Genomic DNA, 26537 nt, shown 5'->3' on the forward strand with positions numbered 1-26537 from the left:
TTGAAAAGTACCTCTATATTGTACTCATTACAGTCAAATAAAATATAGAAACGAATACGCCTTTTTTTTTTACGAGTGGGCAAAAAGTCTGTCATTCAGGGCAGTATCCATTACACTATATGTAATCCAGGGGGCGGTATTGCGCCTAAAAGCTGTTTGCCAGCCGCCCTTAAACAACAAATGAAGAAGAAGAAGAAAACACAACAAAACGAACAAAATACAAGAAGAAGAAAAGTTAGTATTGCGAGTAGTGATGGGAATTCCGGCTCTTTTTAGTGAGCCGGATCATTTGGCTAACCCTAACCCTAACCCTAACCCTTGGCTCTTTCGGCTCCCAAACGGCTCTTCATTTTACCACATACCTTTTTATAATTCAATCAAATTTAGCCCTGTTTTGACTAATGATTTATATATGTACACATATATCACTTAAATTATTCAATACATCCTTTGCACTGAAGTATTCAAAAGTAAAAATTACATTTTTAATATAAATGATTTGCTGTGGCCAATTGTTTTCATTGCATTTACAGACCCTTGGAACTCTCTGATACCACCCAATGAATGCACTGACTTGCTTGTAGAACCACGCTACACAAAGCAGATAGCAACACATATGGACAGCTACTGTATGGACATTTTAAAATTGTATTTAAAGAAAAAGCCCTAACAAAACAGCAGGGCTCTATTTCAGTATTACAGTAACTAAAAAAAAAAAGACAGCAACAGCTGACATCAAATCTTTGCTGAGCCTAAAGATAATCATAAATAAATAACATAGTGAAAATAAATATATTGCAATGCTCAAAACAGCAGCATCCAACCGTCTCTAATCCTTGGATATTACATGTCACTGCATGCATGCACGGAGCACCCGTAGCGCGGAGATCATCATCCGTCTTGTATTACTTAACAACAACAGTGTAACAATGTGTAACTAATGTACCGCAGGTCTCCCTTGAAAAAGAGATCGTTGATCTCAATGGGATTTTTTAACCTGGTTAAATAAAGGCTACAAACAAACAACAAAAAATGGTTCACTTAAAAGACCCGGCTCTTTGAGCCGGCTCGTTCACGACTGACACATTACTAATTGCGAGTTCAGATAACACACAGGAGCTAGAAGACCTGACCCACCTGCTTCTTTTAAATCAGCTGTGTGGGAACATTTCGGGTGGTGGATCGGACGAGGACCGTGTGCCGGCGTTGTTCGACAGCGGTGCGGTATGCTAATGGTAACACTCGCCAAACATGCTAAATCATATCAGAAGGCATCACCCAGATTTGGCAATCACCGGAGCCCGGCAAAAGACAACAGCAGTTCAACAGCGTATCCCCGCTGTTTTTAAGAAGCCAATAGACATGACAGCAGAGAGACCAAAAATAAATGACGGAAGCTTTTGGCATATATATTTCTATGCACCCTTATGCAATAGTGGAGGACCCTGGCTTTTATTGATTGTGATTGAAAGTGATTGAAACACTATCTTATTATTTATTTTTGTAATATTTTCCAGACATTCTTTTTAGTTTTACAGCTTATTGAACCTTTTTGTTTGACATCAGCCATTATAGATACTATGGCCATCTGAGTGTGTGTGTGGTACTGTTTGTGGTTTGTTTTTAACTGTGTAATAAAGTTAATTATTCAAAATGTTAGAGTTCCTTATTTTTAAACTGAAACTTGCACTACTGTTCAAAATAAATAAAAAACAAACCTGGAATTATGCATTTGGGACTTTTTTTTGCTTTTTCTTGTTGTACCGAACCCGTACAGAACCGTGACCCCCAACCCGAGGTACGTACCGAACCGTAAATGCTGTGAACCGTTACACCCCTACTTATTTCTATAGAAAATCAGCTAGACAAGAAGAAACATGTGTTTTGTCATTTATATACTTTCCACCTGAGTAAATGCACACTCATACCACTCTGCATATTTACATTATTATGCAACAAAACTGTTTAAAGTGAATTTTCAGAATGCACTTTGTTGAAAACATTGCAGTTTTAGAACATGCTTCGGACAGTATGTGCTAACATGGCAGCTGCAGAGAGAGTGAGACAGAGGTTTGAGAAATGCCCGGAGGAGAAGAGAGCAAGCCAAGCGTACGGCAATTCTCTCTCTCTCTCACACACACACACACACGCACGCACGCACACACACACACACACACACACACACACACACACACACACACACACACACACACACACACACACAGAGCAGAGCAGAAGGGCGATTGAGGCACATACTGTATCTGATGAATAGCTCAAATGGTATAGAAATAAAGGAGCCCAGAATATGCATGCACCTACGCCACACACACACACACACACACACACACACACACACACACACACACACACACACACACACACACACACACACACACACACACACACACACACAGGAAAGGCATGGCTCATGGATTCCTGAGGAAAAAATGAAAACAAGGAACAGACGCTGCAGATCTCACCACTTAAGCCGTTTTTTCTCATATTACAGCTTAACCTCTCAAAGTGTACTATTTCAAAGTCAAAGTACACCTAATAAAAAACATGACCTTATTTTAGGAAGATAATTGAAGTCCTATGTTTATGAACACATTTATTACAGTCAATCTAGAAGTAACAGATTGTAGAAACACTCTGTTGTAACTTTAGACTTTATTTAAAAAGTCTCCTTCACTATTGTCACATTTTACCCGCCTGCTAAATTGATAATATACCAGAAATCAGACAGCCACTCCTTATTGATTTTAGTTTGTTAGTTTATTTTCATAGAAACAAACAACCACAGTCCTGGTTATCTTTACAATCATACAGTCGTGAGCAGTAACAGATTAATTTGTAGTCTTGGTGCTGCGTTTAAGAACTCAGATCTCTGTTAAACCTCAGACTCAGAATTTAAGATGAAATATGACTTGTAGTAAAACTAAATAACAGGTCTGCAGTTTGTATAGCTGCTTTTCAAGTGTGTAGATTCTGTTGACATGTTTATGCATCAAACATATAACATAACTGTGTGTGTGTGTGTGTTCGTATGTGTGTGTGCAGTACATGTTTTATGCTTAATAAAGGTGCATGTATAATAGGCGACACATTCATGTTTATATTACGGGACTAGTTGATGGTGGAAGCCTCAACATGACGACATGAAATATGTCCGTATTAATATGACTTGTTATATGGCTGCAGGTTTTTATATATACACACACACACACACACACACACACACACACACACACATACACACACACACACACACACACACACACACACACACACATACACACACACACACACACACACACACACACACACACACACACACACACACACACACACACACACACCCTTCCTGCATGCATGCAAGTTACAGTGGCTGCAGAAAATATTTATAAATATATTTAAGTCGTTTCCAAACAATATTTCTAATAATTGTCAGTATCGGTTATTGATAGTCAATTCATGTGAACAAATGGTAAATGTATAACTTTAAATGGAATCTATTGCACAATAAAGTGTGCAAAAACAAACTCATGTTTTTACATATAGTATAAATACGAGGCAAACGTTTATATATCTCTCTTACATGAAGAATCTAAAATATATATATATATATATATATATACAATAATTTAAAAAAAGCTGATTGCAAGACCGTTATATTTACAAGGGAACTTAAGGACTTTCTCCTGAATGTGTGTGTGTGTGTGTTCTTCCTGAGGGAGATGCTTGTCTGGTGGTCCGTGTCTATGTTTTGACCCAGAAATCTCACCCGTCTCTGTTTTATAACATCTTCTCCTCTCTCTGTGTCTGTAGTTAAAATCTGCCTGTTATTCCCCTTCACATCAAACTGTTCTCTTTGTTATGTGAAGGAATTACATTCTGCCCTTGAGCAACGCAACTTTATTAGGAGGAAACCTGCTTATTATATTCCAGTAAGAACATAATGTAAGATAAAGATCTGGCTGTAAATTAAATGAAAGAAACGAAAACATTTCTGTCAGTCTGATAACTCTGTGGAAATGTGTTTTTGTTTTTTTATGTAACTGTCTACCGTGGATATTCTTGTTGTTTTGATGTATACCGTGTACTAGTACTTACATCAAGCATGTTGTAATCACGCGTACATAAATGCAACACAAAATAGGTCGTCTCAGTTCAGTCTTTGTTAAAAACCTGAAGGTCTTTTCGGCCATAACACAGAGGAGGAGGAAGAAGAAAACAACAACACAAAATACAATGAAACCTCATTAAAAAGAGTGAAATGTTCAGTAATTTGATGTTTGTGCTTCAGCCTGAAGCTGGAGCAAGAGGACTGAGGACAAAGATGACTGAGTGAACATTTCTATCAAACTCATCACACTGAACTCCTACAGTGTCCTTCACAAACACAGTCACCCAATAGGTCAAATAAGGTCAAATAGTGTCATAAAACAGCCGGAAGCTTCTCACTTTAGGGGTAGGGAAGTGAAGGAAAAGGTAGAGGAGAATAAGGAGGTTAGAAGGAAAGACAAAGACCTCATAGGAAAGGGAAGGATAAGAAGAGGTGGAGGAGGAAAGGGGGAGAGGAGGAGGAAAGGGGGAGATGAGGAAGAAAATAATGAGGAACAGTACGGCGGCCAACGAGAAACTTAGGAAGGAAATGAGGAGGCAGATGATGACAGAAGTAATAAGAAAAAGGAAAGAAGAAGATAAACAAGGAAGTATTGCATTTAAGCAAATAAGGCTGTAAAGATTAAAAGGATGAGGTAAGATATGAAAAGGATAGGGAAGGAATTAAGGAGAAAATGAAAGGACCTTGTAGGGAAATCAAAAAGGGAAGTACATGAAGAATGGAAAAGGAAAGGAAAGAAGAAAGTAGGGACAATACAGTTGAGTACAAATACATGTAAGGGAGGAAAGGAGGAGCTTAAAGCAGCAAAGACAAAGTAGAAAGAAGAGAAGGAGTTAGAGGAAGAAAAGGAGAGATGGAGAACACCATCAGGAAGTATGACGAGGAATTAGTGAAGGGTGGACTGTTGATCTCCTGACATTTTGTTGCTCCATCCACAACTTTGACCTCTTCTCTCTGTGGACCTTTATACGACCTCACCTAACATCTTGTTTTGCACCTGACGCATATGTCATAATTCCCAAAGCAGTTAGAGCTCCTGAAGGCACCATGTACATAAACCTGCTCCCTTGAGAGGAAGGTCTCAGTTAAACACAACAAAAAAAACGATCGAGATATATTTTGTGCAAATATAGAATTACAAACAATGTGTACGTGACCAAGTCTCCGAGCAAAATGGAAACACAGGAGTGTGTGTGTGTGCTTGTCTGAGAAAGACAGAGTGGATGACAGCTTCTGATAAGGATGGAAAACAGAGCTGTATTTTCCTTTGATGCACACAGTCACACACACACACACACACACACACACGCACACACACCTCAGAAATCAGATTTGGGAGCTGTGAGAAATAAATGCATGAAAGGTTGAAAAATGAGGCCTGTCTAATCATTCAATTAGGATCCAAGGCAGATGGTCTGCACACACACACACACAACACACACTCACACACACACACACACACACACACACACACACACACACACACACACACACACACACACACACACCGGACACACACACACACACACACACTAACACACACACACCCGGACACACACACCCGGACACACACACACACACACACACACACACACACACCACACACACACACTAACACACACACACCCGGACACACACACACACACACACACACACACACACACACACACACACACACAGACCTGTTACTATTTGTAAGTCTAGCTCACTCTGAACTCTGTAATCCTATAGCCTCTCTCTCTCAATGTAACTGTATACTCGATCGCCCCGTTTACTGTTAATGAGACACTTGTCGTCCTGCTCTTCATTACCTGAACATCCCATCATTATTTGACTCTATATGTGGAGATAGCAACATGATCCCTACCTGCAGATTAACCTCTTACATCACCACATTGTCCTGGTTTGAGTCCAGGTTTGGGATTTGTTGCAGCGAATAAAACCCACACAGTGTCCTTGTTCAGAAGATTATGTTAAGTGTAATAAGGTTCAGCTTAGAATAAATATGTTTGTTATTCATTATTATAGACGCACATTTAAAAAAGTTGGTATCACACCTGCTAAGTGAAAGTCTCTTGTTGTTGTTTTTTATAAAGACTTCCACTGACTTTGGTTTAAGGCATAATTGTGGTTAGTCAAATTATGCAGTTTAGTGTGGGAACATAATTTCTAGGAAACAAAGCTATTTTAGTTTTTGGGAGGTTGTGGTTCAGTGGTTCAGTATGGGCTCAGAACAGTCTCATAATACACACATGCACACAGAAGGATTCACACTTGTATTTCATGATCCGCAAAAGGATTCACACTTGTATTTCCGGATCCACACTTGTGTTTTTCAATGCACACACAAATGTGTTCCGTTTCATATACATGTAAATAAAATCCAAATACAGAAAAAAGTTTTACATATGTATTTTTGATCCTCACATATTTGTTTTCCGTTTAAAACCGCTGCACCTGCAAACACAACCCGCTTTCTGTGCATGGATCGCTGTGCATTCGTGTGTGGGTTTTTTGAGACTCCCCTGACGGTCACCCGATTCGTACTTGTAATTTTTTCTATCTATAGCCAATCAGATGTCTCCTCAATTCTAAGCCAATCACATGAGCGCGCCCCCACGAGGGTAGATTTCTTGCGTTCATGACGTAGCGCTTCATGTACCCATTTTGCGCTGTCCGGAGCTGACAGGTCCATGGAGCCTGCCTGCAGGCGCTAATCTCAGGACACCTCCACTCTCAGTACATTGCCACTTTCCGAGCAGGAAATGCACGCAAATACAAGCCTTTATATTATTAAGGTACACAGTGCCACTTTCCGAACCATTAATGAATGCTTGTGTACACAAAAACGGCAGGCAAAACCGTTTTAAATGTGTGTTTCCTGTATGGCGAATACAGCTGCTTTATTTATGTCTGTATGAAGTTGTTGTGAGTGTGGAGGGAGCAGCTACAGGTTAGCTTAGCCTAATCGATCAGTGCACTACGAAGCCAGTGCTAGACAGTGAACTGTCAACGGGGGGAGCCCCGCCGGTCATTATCGGCCGATATTCACTCTTAATAGTTTGATCGGTGCTCTCTATAAAGGCCGATCAGGAGAGCTGGATCTGATCGATATGGACATAAACGCGAGTGAAGTTTTAGCGAGCTGCATGAGAAACTGACGGGCTGTCAGGAGAGAGGGAGGGAGAGAGGAAAAGAGATGATCCTTACTCCCGTGTTATTAGCCATATCCGGTCATAGTCCTGTAATTACCTGCTAACGGAAACTCTGCTACACAATTCTTCTTCTTATTATTATTATTATTGAAACATGACCGGTAAGTTTCAAATTTGTCCGGTAAAATAAATTCTGTCCGCGGAAACCCTGCTCCGGACAGCGCACAATGCGTATATGAAGTGTCATGACTCATGAACGCAATAAATCATACCCTCGTGGGGACGCGCTCATCTGATTGGCTTAGAATGAAGGAGACATCTGATTGGCTATAGATAGAAAAAATTACAAGTACGAATCGGGTGACCGTCAGGGGAGTCTCAAAAAACCCACACACGAATGCACAGCGATCCATGCACAGAAAGCAGGTTCAGGGGATTTAAACGGAAAACAAATATGTGAGGATCAAAAATACATATGTAAAACTTTTTTCTGTATTTGGATTTTATTTACATGTATATGAAACGGAACACATTTGTGTGTGCATTGAAAAACACAAGTGTGGATCCGGAAATACAAGTGTGAATCCTTTTGCGGATCATGAAATACAAGTGTGAATCCTTCTGTGTGCATGTGTGTATTATGAGACTGTTCTGAGCCCATAGTTCAGTGGTTAGTGCGCTTCGGATCACGGGGGCACTGGTTTGAATCCCGCTGCAGTCAACATTCTGCTGTGTCCTTGGACAAGACACTTCACCTCAAATTGTCGTTGCCCACAGTATTGAATGTACTGTATGTAAGTCGCTTTGGATAAAAGCGTCTAACAATTGACATGTAATGTAATGTCTCTACCTCTATGGTTCGTCTCCCTGTGATTTAATAGCCAAACAACGGAAATGTACATCTTGTCCTGAAATTCCCTGCTGCTCTCTGTACTTTAGTATCAGTGTTGTTAAAAGGCACTCAACATTTTTTATCCATTTTATAAATATCTTTATTTTATCTTAAGAATTTTTAGTTAAATGTCTTATGTTTATATAAATATTCCTATTCTTCTTATTTTATTGTATTTTACTGTCAAGAAACCCCATAAAGTATTCTAGTTCTGATTAATGAAGGAAGGAAAAGTATGCAGCTTGAGAGAAAGTTGCTTGACTTACACATAAATGATGACATTCAGTCGATGCTTTTCATTATATATTCACATGTTACCTTGTTCTGTGTGTAGCTGGTACACTGGGCCAGTCAGCAGCAGGATCAGGATGAGAAGATGGCTGGCTGTGTGTTTCCAATGGGACCAGAGAGCTTTCAGCGCTTCACGCCGGACTCCCTGGCGGCCATCGAGCAGCGCATCGCCCAGGAGCGGGCACGACGCAACAAACACTACCAGGAGGTACACACACACACACACACACACACACACACACACACACACACACACACACACACACACACACACACACACACACACACACACACACACACACACACACACACACACACACACACACACACACACACACACACACACACATGGAAAACAAGAAATACAACTGAGGGAAATAAAGAAGGAAGTAGGAGGTAGGTGAGTAAAGACAAAGGTTAAGAAGTCAAGGAGAAGTTAGATGAGGGAATAAGAAGGTGGTCAAGGAAGAAACGGTAAAGGAGAGGAGATTGAAGGGAATAACGAAGGGAAGTAGAGGAGGGAAGGGATTAAGGAGGCCAAGAAGGAAAGCAGCAGGTAGATGAGGAAAGAAAGAGGTGAGGAAGGGAATGAGGAGGTACATAAGGAAAGGAGGAGGTATTATTATTTTTATTATGAAAGAGGAACTAGAAGATATCATTTGGGAGGTTAAAACCTGACTAAAATTAGAAGATCTGTTTCAGGGGTGGTGATGATCTCTGTTTGTGTGTGTGTTTATGTGTGTGTGTGTGTGTGTGTTTGTGTGTAGGACCTGGGTGACGTGGTGCTCCCCCGGCGCCGGCCCGACCTGGAGGCAGGGAAACAGCTGCCTCGAATCTTTGCCGACATCCCGTCTCATCTGGTTGGCGTTCCCCTGGAGGACATCGACCAGTACTACTTCAAAGGCAAGAGGGTAGGTGACCCAGTGAGAGTGTGTGTGTGTTTGTTTGGAAATACCCCGTCTTTCCTTTTGGAGAATCCCTGGAAGATAAATCGACTCTTTGGCAGCCTACTTCACTGAAGAGCAGAGAACAGGCAAGCTAGTAAAAGCTATAGAGAAATATGTTCTTGCTGCATCTTAGCTTTTTGCACATATTGTAAAAGATGGTAATATTCAAACATTTTGCACCCTGTTTTTTTATTTACTAATTGATATGTTTTGTTTATTTTTCATGTATAATTTAGTTTATTATTATTATTATTATTATTATTATTATTATTATTATTATTATTATTATTATTATTATTATTATTATTATTATTATTATTATTATTATTATTATTATTATTAATAATTTATCTAGTTAGTTAGATCGTTAGTTAATTAGACAGTAAGTTAGACAGTTAGTTAGTTTGACAGTTAAACAGTAAGTTGCTCAAACTGAAATAAAAACTTTAAAAAAGCTGTGTTTCTGTCTCTCCTGCAGACCTTCATAGTCCTGAACAAAGGGAAGGCCATCTTCCGCTTCAATGCCACGTCCGCTCTCTACATCTTCAGTCCCTTCAACCCCATCCGCAGAATCTCCATCAAGATCCTGGTGCATTCATATCCTTCTTCTCTCACTGTTCTCTGCATGATGGTCTTCTGCTGGGGGGACCATGTCTGCAGGGAGGGCAGAGGTTAGAGGTCAGATACAGAGCAGTGTGTGTTTGTGTGTGTGAGTTAGTGTTGGTGTGCGGCTGGGCCACTCTGACGGCTGTGTGTGTGATGATTTAAACATGATGCGTGCTCCATCTCTGCTGCATACAGAGTGTTGGCTTCTACTGTAGTGAAGTGGAAATTAGAACAACTTGCAATTTACTTCACGGAAATGGTTTTTTCTTTACACTTAGTTACCTTTAACACTAAGAAATATATGATTTCTAAAACGATGCAGCCCTGTAATATTAATCTACCAAGTGGTACTGTATAGAAAGTATCTAAAAGTGACTTTCGTAAATCATACTTTTAACCATATATCAAAAGATATCTGTTCAATAGTCTTGTTCTAAAACTGAAAGCTCCAAATGGCCCTTACACATATTCAAAAGTGATAAAAACAGATGAATTTAATACACAAATCAAACGTTTAGAATATAAATGAATAATGAAAATTATAATGAAAACATTTATTTAATAATAAAAAGCAAACAAAATAATTATAATAATACGGATGAGGATTAGGGCCACATGAAAAAAATGTTTTTTTAGTTCTGAGAAAAAAGTCAGAATTCTGAGATTAAAGTCAGTTTTCTTTTTTTTCACCCTAATCATCTTCCGTATAATAATAATGTTGTTGGATGATACAGTACAACATATTTATTTAAGTTCATACTGGCTTTAGTCATTATATTTTTCTTGAATTTTTCGTTTTTTTGGTGCAGTATTACACGGTTATTAATGGTTAATTAATGTGAAGTGACCCATTCCATACATCTGAACTCAATTACATTAAACCTGATTACCTTCAGCTGGAATGACGATCAATGAATTGCTTTAATGGCAAACATAATAAATACACTGACAAATGAGAAGTTGTGAGAATAAGTTATCTTCCTGAATTTCCATCATAAAAAAGGCAAGTAGCCAAAAGAGAAGAGGTTATTAGAGGTTGTGAGAAAAAATGATGTGAAATTATTCAAATGCAGTCAAGAAGGTATTAGTTTGATTTTGATCATAATACATTAATTGCATTGATTATACTGTAGGTTACATAACATTCATCACACATTTGAACACTTACATAAGGTATACACTTATCATACACTTTGATATCAGACTGTTTAATGACCATGTGGCTGATTTCAAATTGGTAAAAAGTTAACCAGGTTGCAGGGTACAGTACACATTTCTAGAAAATGTTTACTGATGCTGGATAAAAAAATCAAATCATATAAGACTCAGCAAAACATCTGCACACTGCAATACAATTTCCCAGCAACACAGATCTTTATCATTAGCAACAACGATCTTTATCAATCCTCATTACAATTTTATGCTAGATTTAAATACATTTTGAATATGATTTTTGCTTTAAATTGTCAATTTTACACCTGCTCCTATAGCAGGACGCTGCCCAGGCATATTTAGAGGTGACGGTGTGTTTACCAATCATGTAAAGTGTGTGTGTGTGTGTGTGGTGTGTGTGTGTGTGTGTGTGTGTGTGTGGTGTGTGTGTGTGTGGTGTGTGTGTGTGTGTGTGTGGTGTGTGTGTGTGTGTGTGTGTGTGTGGTGTGTGTGTGTGTGTGTGTGTTGTGTGTGGTGTGTGTGTGTGTGTGTGTGTGATGTGTGTGTGGGTGTGTGTGTGTGTGTGTGTGTGTGTGTGTGTGTGTGTGTGTGTGTGTGTGTGTGCGTGCGTGCGTGCGTGCGTGCGTGCGTGCGTGCGTGCGTGCGTGCGTGCGTGCGTGCGTGCGTGCGTGCGTGCGTGCGTGCGTGCGTGCGTGCGTGCGTGCGTGCGTGCGTGCGTGCGTGCGTGCGTGCGTGCGTGCGTGCGTGCGTGCGTGCGTGCGTGCGCGTCTGAGGACTCATCCCGTCGGTCGTATTTCTGAGTCAGATATCATCTTGAGCTGTCTGGACAGCTATAAACATGACCAGTAAATATTTCCTATCAAGGTGGCCCCTGCACACACCACACACCCACACAGACATGCACGCAAACACACACACACACACACACACACACACACACACACACACACACACACACACACACACACACACACACACACACTCAGAATTTCCACCCGTGAACTTTGACCAACTGCCTCTTTCAGGTATGTTTGTTGTGTTTTTCACACACCTGTTGGTCAATTACATAACATATTCATTCGATTTAATGTGTTAAAAGACTGATATCTGGTGGAACATTTTGAATAATTGTAGTTTCTTCAAATGCATATGAAAACATACATGGGTTTATACTACGGTGCATTTATTGTGATCCGAGTAAAATAAGTTGGTTGTCTGGCCCAAGATCTTTATCAAGGTTATCATCATTTCGCATGTGATTTAATCTATTTTGTTTAAGCTTTATTTCCAAAACGTCCCTTAAAAGTGTGCAATGGCATTGATGCATAACGTGCAGTGAGAAGAAACAAGTGCAGAAAACCTTAAAAGTGGAGGAAATTGAGGCATGGTATTATTTTAAAATTGGACCCTTTCTCTAGAATGAGAATTTTTTGATGTGATAATTGAGCCTTTTTGAGTCAGCGTGCCCTCTGGATAAAAGTGATTTGCTTCCACTTAACACTCATATTACTAAATCATTTTCAAAATAAGACTCTTAAATGAAGCCTCTGAATGTTATTTTATACGACAGCTGTGCTCATATTTAAATGTTTTAATGTACTTTTGTGCGCTTTCTTGTCCAGTCAAGTTTTCTTTTACCTCAATGTCAAATATAATCTTAAATACGGCCATTAAAAACTTTTTATCAGAAGATCACGTGTGAAGAGGTTAAAGTGACATTAGATTCCAGCTTAAAAGAAAATGTAAGGTAATATAAAATAAAGCCTTAATAATCTCTCTTAGGAAATACAGGAGTCAAAGCAGCAATAAGAAACACATTGATTATAAGAATTTTAAAAAGTATAAAAAAACAATAAAGGAGTAGGTACAACACATGATTGGTGAATGTAAATAAATGTATTTATATACGTCTATAGGTTAGGATTATTGCCAGTCCCACGCCACGCCGGCGTCCTGACAGATATGACCTCACACCCAAAACTCAACACCAGCCCCCCTTCATATCTCTCCCCTCCCTCCCCCACTCACATCACACTCGTCTATTTTTACCTGGGGAGGCGGCGGGTGTTGAGAGACGTCGAACGGTGGACACGCTGCTGTTTTCGGGGGATAAGAGGGGGGAGAGGTCGCCGCGGAGGTGTGGCGCTGCTGATGTATGTGTGTGTTTGAGTGTGTGTGGTCAAAACAAAACTTATGACAAGTGTGTGTCGTTGTAAGGGTACAAGCTGCAGTGGTGAAGTGGAGTTTTAGTGTGTGTGTGAGTGTTTTTATAAGTGTGTGTGAGATCAAGTGTTTGTTGGATTCATGCCCGACCACAGTGGCGCCACCATGACAAGCCGGGGTGTGAGGTGGACACACACACAGACAGACGTTGTTAACTGGAATATGTACAATATGCACGTATGTTTCATTAGGCAAGAAAGAATAATAACACGAGGAGAGTGAAATAGAGTAAAAAGAGTAAAATAACTAAATTTAAAATAAAATATACAAAATAAATGAAATAATGATTAAATATAAAATATCTAATATATTATATATTCTAATATAGTCAAATATAATTAAATAAAACACTTTAAATAATAATTTAAAATATAAGTAAAACAGAGTACAATTATGAGATGAGAGGAGGGGAGAAGAACAAACACACACACACTTGCAAACAAATTGCAATTGTGTGTTTTCTCTGTAGGTAATCAGTATTAACACCACTTGTAACAGAAAACACTGTTTGACTACATATCCCATGGGGCTTTGCTTCTGGAGGACACCCCTTTGACTTTGTTTCCCTTGAGGCATTGCTCCAGGAACATGTTAATCACCAGCTGCGTCTCGTGGTTTAAAAAAACATTGTGTAAGCACTACAGCTTTGGCACAAGATTATGGACCTTTTGTTTTTTTACATCCAGAGTTATTTGTAAGTCGAGAGAAGTCCAAGAGAAGTGGATTACATTAATGTAATGACAAATAAAGATGATTAACAATCATGTAAACAATAGCTATTCTCTAATCAGATTCTCAAGCCCAGGAGGCATTAAGGAGAAGTTTTGATTTAATTGATATGCAAACTATAATAGAATTGTAAGTTCTGTTACTAGTTGCACACATTAAAGTGTTTCAAACTGTCTGCAGCAAATGTTGGGAAACTACATGCAATAAACAAAATACACATTTACTTCCTTCAGTTTAATTATACAACATATAGAAAACCTTGCATTATTTATAGATTGAAATACATATTTAGACTAATATCTGTTGGCTCAGTATCCCATGATTAATAAAGGGAATATGAACAAACTCAATTAATGATAACATAATTGGCATCTTGATCAGTCATGGAAATATTTGAGGCCTAGAGTGAACACAAAATGACTCGGGATACTATTCTTTTGAAATAAGAGCATTGGTTACAGTGTTGGCTTTAATTAGAACAGAAAAGTAATTCAATGCTCAGAAAGAGAAAATATTGAGTGATGGAGGTGAGGGAGATGTGGAAAGAGGGAGGAAGATCCCGCGGAGGGTGTGGGAGGTGTAATTACATTACCGGTATGGTGGCCTGGGAGGGCCATAACAGCAGGTCTGTCATTACAGCGTAATTATTTCCCGGCGGCACGGGGGGACGTTCGCGTTGTTTGTCAATCGCTAACCCAGTTACCTCGCCATCATTACAGCCGGCACTCAATCAACAATTACCCCGCGGCTCGAACAACTTTCAGCTGGAGTTTGGAGTGTGTTCCTTCTGCCAAATTACAATAATTAAGATTCATTTATAACTTTGATTGACATCAGAGCGAGGGCTCTCCCACCTCATGTGTGTGAAGGTGATACTTAACATGTAGCGCTGCCTTCTGACACTTTGAAAAAGTTACCGTGTCACAATACATGATCCATAAATCACTTCATCTACACCAGGGCTCTCAAATCATTTGGTAACCTATAGGCTCTCAGATCTGACTTTCTCACAATTTGAAAAAATGTGAGAAACCAGAATTGAGGTCTTGTGCTTTTATGCCTCCTTCTTCCCACGTTGCTAAGGTAAAGGCGGCTAATGTTCGATAAGACATCTGTTAGCAAGCCCTTTCGACATGTTCATAAAAACATTGACTTCCATACGAGGGAACAGGAAGTGCTAACATGTTGACTCATCACAGGGTTTAGGTCTCATTCCTTCAACACTCTATATAGGTCATATACAGTAGGGGAAATTATAATTAGTGAAGTTCTTGAGTTAAAAAACCTTTTTTCTGAGATATCACATTTACAAGAATGGTTTATTATCCCAAATAACCACAAATTATTATTATAAGAAACAACTACTTGCAGCAAGGATTTTCATCTCTTTAAGATCTTGCATGTAGGTTTATTAGAAATGACTCAAATGTACTTTTAAACATATTAATGATGAGGATTATTATTAATATTTTGAAAGTATCTGAATCACTTTATCCAGAGGGTACACTTAATCCGAAACATCATATCAAATAAAGTAATGTAATAATGTAGAAAAAGGGTCTTATTTTAAAACAATACTTATAGTAAAATGTGCCAAAATCTTCACCCATTTTAAGTTCACTTCCCTTTATTTCTTCCCTGCGGACATTGTGCATGCTGTTAATGGCATATTAATTTGCTTTATTGGATTTGGTATTCGGACATGCATGTGGAAAAACACACAGTTCACTACCTCTCTATGAAGCCTCTAATGGGAAATCAGATAGAAGTATCTCAAATCAAAAGGAAGCACATGTAAAATCCCTTCAAAGGCAGCTGTTTCTACACTTCCATTATTATATAACATTTAGCTGACACTCACTGAGGGAAGAAGTCCTAAAAGCTTTGCCAACGTTACACTGAGGACATTTACATTTTTACATTTGACATCTTTTCCGCAGTGAGTAAAAGCGTTTATCACCGAAAAGAACACCAAATTGACTTTCTAATTATCTTTCTGGCACTTCTCTGCTAAACTCCACAGACCTGCGAGCCAATAAGCTGTAAAAACTATTTTTCACTCAACAATAATGTTTTTATTTCTGGGCAACAGAGTCAGAAATCTTAATGGAAGAAGTCACATGTACTTGCCTTTTATTCAAATTTCACAAAAACAGATACAAACACAACTTGTATTTATTTATGGTTGTCAAATTACAAGTTCATTCATTATTATATCTAATCTTTAGTTAAACCTAATTCATAATCTGAATACTTTATGTATCCTGAGGGAAATTGGATTTTGTTATTCCATTTTAGACCAAAATAAAATAATAATATAAAATATATTGAATATTAAACAAACATGAGAAGTTAAGTTAATAATGAGCAACACAATGATCAAATAAAGTCATGAACATGTATGATATAAATAGTTTTTTCTTCCTTGACCTGCTTCACATTATTCAGTCTGTTCATCATGTGCACCATCCTGACCAACTGCTGCTTCATGGCCATGTCAGAACCGGCGTACTGGGCCAAATACCTGGAGTAAGTACACCTGTCTGTCTGTCTGCCTGCCTGCCTGTCTGCCTGTCTGTCTGTCTGCCTGTCTGTCTGTCTGTCTGTCTGTCTGTCTGTCTGTCTGTCTGTCTGTCTGTCTGTCTGTCTGTCTGTCTGTCTGTCTGTCTGTCTGTCTGTCTGTCTGTCTGTCTGTCTGTCTGTCTGTCTGTCTGTCTGTCTGTCTGTCTGTCTGTCTGTCTGTCTGTCTGTCTGTCTGTCTGTCTGTCTGTCTGTCTGCCTGTCTGTCTGTCTGTCTGTCTGCCTGCCTGTCTGCCTGTCTGTCTGCCTGTCTGCCTGTCTGCCTGTCTGCCTGTCTGCCTGTCTGTCTGTCTGTCTGTCTGTCTGTCTGTCTGCCTGTCTGTCTGCCTGTCTGTCTGTCTGCCTGCCTGTCTGCCTGTCTGTCTGTCTGTCTGTCTGTCTGTCTGTCTGTCTGCCTGCCTGCCTGTCTGTCTGTCTGTCTGTCTGTCTGTCTGTCTGCCTGTCTGTCTGTCTGGAAATCAATGTCAATGCAATGCTAATTTTGGTCTAATGCCCTTTTTTTGAATTTTGTGAATGCACCAAATTCGTTTTTAATGGGAGTAAAGTCGCAACAAATGTTTTTTCAGCAGCCTTTTTCACTCTTGTTCATACTGTGACGATCAAGATTTAGCCAGTATCTCACTTTTAGTAACAACTGTTGCTAACAAACTGTTTTTTGTTTTTCCATTAACATTACATGACATTGCATTTAGCTGACGCATTTATCCAAAGCGACTTACAATAAGTGCATTCGACCAAGAAGATACAAACTTGAAGAAAACAGAATCATATAAGTACATCAGGTTTCATAGAGCCAAAACATTTCAAGTGCTACTCAACTAGCTTTAGATAAGCCAGTCCTTTGTTAGTATATAAGTGCTTTGTTAGTAATTTTATTGCTCGAAGTGGAGTCGAAAGAGATGAGTTTTATACTATCATCATCATGATAGCACTCAGAAGAACTATTTAAAGGTTCTCTTATTGATCACATAAACCCTAATGTGTAGAAAACATTTCCCATTGAAAAAAAAAAAAGGTTTATATTGCAGACACATATCCAAACATTTTGACAGGGAACGTCTAAATCATTCTTCATGTAGGGTTAGTTTTTCACAAGACATTTCCCCTCTGCTGACGTGCCTCCTTCCTCGCTGTCTGTCTCCGTACGCTTCACTTCCTGTCGGTTCAAACTTGTTTCTGGGGACAAAATGAATAAGTCAAGGATTTCTGGTGGAGAGTTCTGCTCATTTTATGAATATATTTATTGGCTTCCTCTTGTCTTTTTTGACTCCCTCTTTTCTTGTCTTTATTCTTCTCTTTCTAACTTTTCATCCCTAACATTTGTCATTTCCCTCTCCACCTGTTTCCTCTTTGTTTCCTGTCTACTTCCTCTTTTACTTCCAACATCTCATCTTAACGTTTTACTCCCTGTTGCGTCCTCTTCTCTTGCTCCTGTCCTCTTCCTCTCTACATTCTCATCTATTATATATTGTTTTATGAATCCCTCCTCTTCTTCCACCTTTCTGACCTTAAATCCCCTCTGGCTTCTCATTCTCTTTTCCTTCCTCTTCCTCATCTCACTCTACCTCCTTTTCCACTTTATTTGCTATTCTACCATTCCTCATTTTCCTTTCCATCTAAATCCTCTTCCCTAACAAATATGTCACTTCCCATTTCTATCTCCTTCTTTACCACCTTCCTGTTTTCCCTCCCCTCCAGGTACACCTTCACAGGTATCTACACCTTCGAGTCGTTGATAAAGATCCTGGCGAGGGGGTTCTGCGTGGGGCCCTTCACCTTCCTGAGGGACCCCTGGAACTGGCTCGATTTCAGCGTCATTGTCATGGCGTGAGTCAAGCGTGCGCACACACACACACACACACACACACACACACACACACACACACACACACACACACACACACACACACACACACACACTTACACTCCAATAATACACAAACTCTTGACTTCTCACTCTCACTCCAATGACAAGTGTTTTAGTGTGCTTCCTCAACCTCTGTTATGCGAAGATGGAGAACATCTGTTTTAGATTATCTTTAAATAGAAAAAAACCTACGTGAAATGAAAAAGCACTGTGTTGGTCAAAAACAAATACTACATCATGGTGTATAAAATCGTTTAATCCAAAGTTCAACTACAATTGGCAAGGCAGTCTAAATGTCTCTCATAAACATTAATATTAAAAAAATGCTGTTCTCACTCACTGATATTTGTTGAGTATTATTTTGCAGATTTTTATTTAGGTATCATCAATACAAATTGGTACCTAATACATCATCACCATATTTCACAACATCTTTTTCGCTCCATTCTGTAAATGATCAGATTACAAGGTATTCACCCATATTTATGATTTCATGGTTACATATAATGCATTATGTACAATAATAATGATGACCCCAAAAATACGATATTTTTTTTTTCATGCTTTACCTTCTTTTGAAATTGGCCTACTTGAGTTCAAAATATGCATGGATATATTTACACTAGGAGAACAAATTGAAATATTCAACAAGAAACAAAAATGGGCAAATAAGATCACTTAACTCATCGTTTTAATAGAAAATAAAAGGTTTTCTCTTAGTGACATGCATGCATTTTCCAAATTACATTTGAAAAAGAAAGATAAAGGCTCAACTTTAATTCACTGAGCACATTAATGACTGATTTTAGGAAACAAAACTAAATAAATCATGCATACAAATTGGTGCAAAATGCCTCTTGATTAAGTCAAAATGAATGGCTGACGTTTGTTATATTTTTAGTTCTTAACATACAGTACATTCAACACTTCTGAGGGGGGCAATTACGCAACATGAGCTGCTGGAAGGCTTTTAATGTGAAACATCTGTGCAGGAAACGAGCTGCAGAGCAGAAACGCAGTGTAATATATCAGAGGGCAGGACACTCACTGTGTTGTAGTGATGGGATTAGGGCTGAGGAATTAAATATAAAGACTAATAGATGGCGGTCTCTGCAGCGGGGGGTTGACGTCAGAGTGTTTGTTAAATTCGGACACTTCTGCAAAGTCAGGAGAAACCGCAGAAGTTTGTCTCATTGTGCTGTCAGTCCGAAAGAAAACTTCAGCCGTTGTATTTCACTTATAAACTTTATAAATCCGAGCTGGCAAAATAAGCCTCGCTGTGATCAAAGTACATATTTCCTTTCTATATTGTTGACATTTATCAACGTAATGCACGTCAGAAAGATGACTTTTCACTCGATTTTTCTGCAAATCTGGACATATACAGAACTCTTAATCTCATATTTGTCCAAAATATAACTTCTCTGGTTCCAAAGTGTCAGTGTATTGATCAAAGTTTGGTCACTTTCTGCTGAGTAATTGGAGTTAAACAGCGCCGTGACCTTGGTGGGATTTGAACCCGGGCTGTGTAGCTCCACCTGCTGACCTCTGCTCTCCTTGAATTAAATCTCTTTTTTTGGCAGGGTGTCCTGTGTGGGCGGAGGTTTGATGGGTGTAGTTTGACCCTCCATTAAAAACGCACCTCCCCGGGGGGTTGACGATGCAGTTTGAAGATTTCTTGGCCCCTGTTTAATTACAACACAATCATTTCGGCAGCAACGCTCACATTTCAGAGCATCCTTGAATGCACCACTACTCTTAACTCTAAAATCTTGGTGGTACAATCTGGAAGATCGAGTAGTCCTTTGAATAATGACTCTTTATATTTATATATAGTTAAAATGACTCTTAAAATTATATTTTTCTTGCTTTTACTTCTGAACAGTTGATTTTAATATTGCCTCCCATGAGTTTAATCATCTCAATATGTATACTTTTATAGACAAAATATCAGATTTTTTATTAAAGTATAAATGATAAAATGCATACTTTCCTTTTAATGCCATTATTTACCCTGAAACTGCCTCAAAGGATCACCTTTCCTAAAATGCCTTTCATGCAGTCACCTGACGAGGTCTGTGCATTTGTTATTTCTATTTTGATCCATAAAATCAAAGCTCAAGACTCAAAATTAAACCCACTTTACACAAAAAATGCCTGATTTGAATCCAGGCAGAGATCCAGATTCTGCAGCTCTGAGTGTTCCCTCTGCTTATGACCCGTCGTAATGTCTCATAAAAAAAAAAGAGCGTGACCTGTCCACTCCGGTAATTGAGTGACTGATGGGAAATCACTGCCGTTAGGTTTGGTTAGCGATCAGGTGGCGATCAATCAGAGCGTTACGGAGTGGGGGGGCGGTCAGCGAGGGACGCCCGCGGGAAGATAAACGATCTCAATGAACCGATGGATCAATATTTGACCCGAGGCTGGGCTGCGGGGTTAGTGATGAAGCAGAGTCACCTCCACTAAGGGCCGCCTGCAAATCTAGAGTCCTGATGAAGGTGGTGAGGATGCAGAACCACAAAACCTACCACCTACAAAATCAGAGGGGAAACATGAGCTTCGCTGGAATTGTCCAAAAAAATCAGGTCCTTTGTCCTTTTGTAACCACTTCCCTTCTGTTAAAAAACATTATGGGGTCAAGGAAGGGTGTGAAGGAGAATTCATCAGGACTTACGAAAAGAGAATACACTGACACTGGGAGACGTCATAGTGATGAGACGGGGGATGTTATTGAGTCTGTAGATCCGTTATTACGTGTTATATCATACCACGTGTTCCCCATCAAATAGTGTAAGCCTCAAATTCTTTGTTTAAGGCCATTGTAAATAAAGACATTTCAAAAGTGAAAAAAGTGGTGGATATTATTGTGAGGAATAACTTTTAAATGAAAGAGAAAAGCTCACAATTATTGTGAAAAGAAATGGAATATTCTCTGAGTTCTAAATCACTAATTTATCGGAAAATAAATTAAGTGTTTTCATCATTGTTATTTGATTTGAAACCTCTATAACTGTTAATATACCCATAGTTCCACCTCACCTGGAATCAACCAATGCAAAGGCATCTTCGAGTGACTGTGAGAAAGGCATTCTGGGAAATTGAGTCTTCGAGGCAGTTTTAGGTAAAGCAAAGGCACATTAAAGAGAAAAGTAAAGTGTTCTTTTAAATATACTTTAAATATTACACCTGCTCCTTCCTTCATCTCCCATCTACTCTTATATTGTTCAGTCAGTGACACACACACACACACACACACACACACACACACACACACACACACACACACACACACACACACACACACACACGCACAATGTCAGTAGTGTGTGTCCTTGAACCAAGGGCCGTCCTGCGGTCAGGTGGCTCTTAAGGAGGACAGGGACACATAAGTCACCTCTCTACACACACACACACACACACACACACACACACACACACACACACACACACACACACACACACACACACACACACACACACACACACACACACACACACACACATACACACCAAGGATGGAGAACATGGTAAATGAGTGTGAGGTTGTACAAACCAAAAGAATATCACTAAAGTGCATGTATGGACAAAAACACACACACAAACACACACACTCCGCCCCTGACACATCACCCCTCTGTGCCCGAGCTTTATTAAAACCAGAGTGATGGTCTGTGAAAAGAGACACACACACGTACACTAAATGTCTGATTGATGCTCTTCTCCCCTCCCACCGAGTCAGAATTCCCATGGAGACAGAGTAACACACACACACATACACACACACACATACACACACACACACACACACACACACACACACACACACACACACATACCACACACACACATAATCTGCCCCTGTGCACACACATACAATCTGCCCCTGTGTTCCTATGGTAATGACATGTTAATGGCTACCATCACACACCACACTCGTCAGCCATTTTCACAGCATTAGAGGAACAACATTTTAAATCTTCTTAATAAAATCATCAATAAATCGTATACAGTGTCAATTAAAAAATATAGGGAAAAGCTTATTTTAGGGGTGGCATAAGAATATTAAGTACATTTGCTGAAATACAAATAAAATGTACCAATTTTTTCTGATAGATTTCATAATTATTTTTCAGATAAGATTTTTTAATGAATTTAATTATAATTTTTAAGGTAATATTTTTGTAATTGTTACAAAGATGAATGAATGTGTTAGAGTAGAAATAATCTTTCGATTTTATTTAGTTTAGCGGACTAAAAGATGGAATTCCTTAATCTATGCGTTTAAACATTTATATTTTTTAGCTTTATATTGAAGATAGTTGCTTTAAGCCATTACAACACTTTTGGAAATAAATAAAATAGTTTCATATATCTTGAACAGATCAAATAAGTTGGATAAGGAAAGGTGGGGAAAGCTTATTTTCCATTATTCAGCGATAACATATTGAATAATTAATGTCAAAACACACATACTGACACACAATATGTTATTATTGAATATGTGATAGTTTGCACAGTGCACATGTGTAATGTTTGAGCTACTTGAAAAAATAAGTATGTGAGTATGATACACTAGATTGAGATTTAAAAGTAGCCTAGGCTAAAAGATGGAACAAACATTACATTCATGTAACACTGGGTACATGAATGTAACCATTGTTGGTTACTTTAAAAACTTTTCAGAATTTATGATTTTCTACACTGGATTAAGATTTACTACCTCAGCAGAAACTTCGACAAAAAGTCCCGGGAACTTTGGGTGAAAACCGGGATATGGTCCCTTTTTATAGTTAAATATTAGACGGTGAATACAACTCTCTACACATGCAAACATTCACAAGGATCACAGATATCATGACGTTGATGGGCAAACCTGATAAACCTGATTACACCCGATTTCATAATTTCTGATTGTGGTAAATGTAAGCTGTTGGTGCTCTTCCTCCTTAGGGTAGTACTTTTGAACTTCCCGCAGTATTTTCAGACTTTGCTCTGTGTTTCTTCTTATGTTGTGTGTGTACACCCCCCACACTGCAGGCTGTTAACAGAGTTTATCAAAGTAGGGAACCTGCAGGCGCTGCGAACCTTTAGAGTGCTGCGAGCGCTGAAAACTATCTCAGTCATCCCAGGTAAGCCTCACCTGCAGGGGGCGCCACGGACAGAAAACACTCTTCATCGTAACGTGAACGTCCTCTTCCTGTTCGTCCCATGTCTGCCCTGTCCCCGCCCACTTTCTACTCTCTGACCAACCAGGTGCCCAGGCTGTAGTCACCTGACATGAACTGAAGAAAAGTGAGGAAGGAAAAGTCAGACAATTAAAAGCTGAACATATGTTCCTGAAACTGGAGATTTGTTTTAGATTCAAAGACAAAAAAATCAACTATACTACTTGCCTTTTAGAGTCAAGCTTTACTTATCAAAACAGTGACACAAAGCTAGACTGTTTAGGCTCTGTACCGTGAAAGGCTAACCTAAAGTAGGTTAGCCTTTCACGGTAGAGAGCCTAAAATGTATGTTTCCTAAAAATAACGACTTTTTAAATGTAATTTCTCACTAAACTTTGAGTTCTATCGTACACATATTGTAAGTACAGTACTGTACCCAAAACATAATGGTAAATTGCAGCCCTAATTTACCCCTAAAGATAAATAAACAACAAGACACTTATCTAAAGAAATATGTTGCACAGATTGAAACCACAAATATTTGTTCTCTAGTTTGGCTCCATGTGACACTAGAGTTGACACTAAACTAAATACATAATTTCCAGAGATTTAAACTGAGTTTATCTCCAGTTTTCCTCCATATGAGCAACTTCCTGTCTGACTTCCTCTTCCTCCACGCTCTTCCCCTCTCTGTCTCTCTTCATCTCTCCGTTCCTCGTTGTTGCTCGGTGTGTCACCCTCTGTGTGTGTCTGTTTTTGTGCTTCTGTCTCCGGCGTGCTGCAGATATGTCACTGAGTTTGTGGACCTGGGTAATGTGTCAGCCTTACGGACGTTCAGGGTGCTGCGAGCGCTCAAAACCATCTCTGTCATCCCAGGTGAGGAAGCCAAGCGCAGGGGCGGGAACATCAAATGCACCCCGGCCCGGGCCTGCAGGAAGATTAAACTCTCATCCTGCATACTACCTGCTGAACAAACCTGCTTTTTAAAATGCATCTTTAATAAAGTACACAGAGGTAGTATGCAGAAAGAAATCTTTCTCATTATTAGTTGTGTGTGCACATCAGAGGCTCAGTAAACAGCGACAAAAACATATGTATTTACACAATACGCAATCAGGTCTCATCTTGAGTAATCTAATATTGTAAAATATTTTAAGCAAATATTGGTAATACACAAATATAAATGATAAATAGGATCTATTTTGTTACAATAAACATTTCTAAAATATACAGTTTTAATGAGTGACGCTTTATCTAAATATGAACCTCTTTGATTCAGGATCCTTTATTACCTCTTATGCAATATCAAAACTAGCTTTTCAAAAGATCTGACGCACTGAAATAACACTTGACTCACTTTAAAATGACTTTGTACAAAACACTGGATGTCCAATTTAGAATCATTAAGTTGTTCAAATATATGTTATTATGGTGGGAAGTTGTGAGGCATCGTCATAGAGAAATAACTTAATCTTGGCTTTCATTTCATGTACTTATACTTTTATGTCCCATTTGACTTCTCCTCCACTACAATAATCTGAATGTTTAATTTGACAGTTTATTGTAAAAAGATAAAGATTCTGCATGCAATTCTTAAAATGGTATTTCCTATTACAATCAAAAACAAAAGTGTGATCGTAGTGACTCCAGTTTTAAATGTGGATCCGCTTTTAAATGTTTATTAAGAGAGAGATTCAGTTCTTTATATTACGTTTTTGAACACATTTGTATCATAGATTTAACTTTAAACTTTAATATTTTTTTCTACCATTCCTGAAAAGACAGTTATTAAAATGTGGATATATCTCTTCACATCTGTCGCTTGCTGGCCTCTGTATGTCTCCACTGTGCATGTTAGCATGCAGCGCTATCTTTAACGTGATTAAAACATCTCCATGCCATGGTCATGTTATAACAACGTCTAAAACTTGTTATAACCATTTTAGCTACATGTGAAAAGCATCTCATAACTAAATATAATCACACTGCTCATTCATTAGCTTACAGACGCTAAGAAGTTCAATTATAATGCAAATTAAAGGTCTGTTTCTAATGAATTTACTTAACAGAAAAAAGCTCAAGTTATAAAAAGTTGAAAAGGAACTTTTATTTGTTACAATTGGCCGACGTCAACTTGTCTGCACCCTTTGTGTTCTCACTGTGTGTGTTCCTGCTGTTTTTACCACCTGTGTGTGTGTTGTTTATGAATGTTAACTGGGAGATCATTTTCCTTTATTCTGTTGATTACTTTATTCCCATGGTGGTGTTGACATTTATGAAAAACTTAAAGCTGCTGTTTGATGAAAACCTTTATATTTCTTTATATTACACATTAAAATGATAAAACTTTTGTTGAAGAGATTTTCTACCAACAGCAGAGTTATATTTTCTTTTTTATTCAATTGTTGATTTATTTCTCTGGTACATAAAGATGGCTGCCCTTTGGTTTGACTCCATAACCTTTCTTACTTTGCAGCTTGTAAAAAAAAACCTGAGAAAACATCCTTTTCAAACACAGTTATAAAATGTGTGTTTGTTGCAATAACTCAATTAACAATTACTGTTGCATATTGAGAAAAGGCTGTAATATTAGATTAGGATCAAAGTTGAGGCGGCAGCCATATTTCTGATCACCTAATTTGACAAGGAAGTTCACCCAAAAACAATTAAAATAATGTTCTCAAATGGCATTATTAGAACTGACCAAATGTAAACATATTCTGAACGAAAGAATCGCAGCATTGGCCAAGTGGGTTTTATCCATACATTTGTCTCATTGA

General features: G+C 38.7%; 1 protein-coding gene across 1 annotated transcript in view; it reads left to right on the forward strand.

Annotated features, from left to right (window-relative positions):
• The window catches only part of LOC117498181 (sodium channel protein type 4 subunit alpha-like), a 141850-nt gene that overhangs the window by 29574 nt on the left and 85739 nt on the right, over positions 1 to 26537 (forward strand). Inside the window, exons 2-7 of the mRNA XM_034150267.1 lie at positions 8508 to 8672; positions 9232 to 9375; positions 9890 to 10008; positions 16582 to 16671; positions 18421 to 18549; positions 24542 to 24633. Of these exons, the coding sequence (XP_034006158.1) occupies positions 8550 to 8672; positions 9232 to 9375; positions 9890 to 10008; positions 16582 to 16671; positions 18421 to 18549; positions 24542 to 24633 (697 nt within the window). The 5' untranslated portion in view covers positions 8508 to 8549. The remainder of the gene's footprint in view (positions 1 to 8507; positions 8673 to 9231; positions 9376 to 9889; positions 10009 to 16581; positions 16672 to 18420; positions 18550 to 24541; positions 24634 to 26537) is intronic.

This window comes from Trematomus bernacchii, unplaced genomic scaffold (genome assembly GCF_902827165.1).
Source record: "Trematomus bernacchii unplaced genomic scaffold, fTreBer1.1, whole genome shotgun sequence".
Taxonomy (NCBI): Eukaryota; Metazoa; Chordata; class Actinopteri; order Perciformes; family Nototheniidae; genus Trematomus; species Trematomus bernacchii.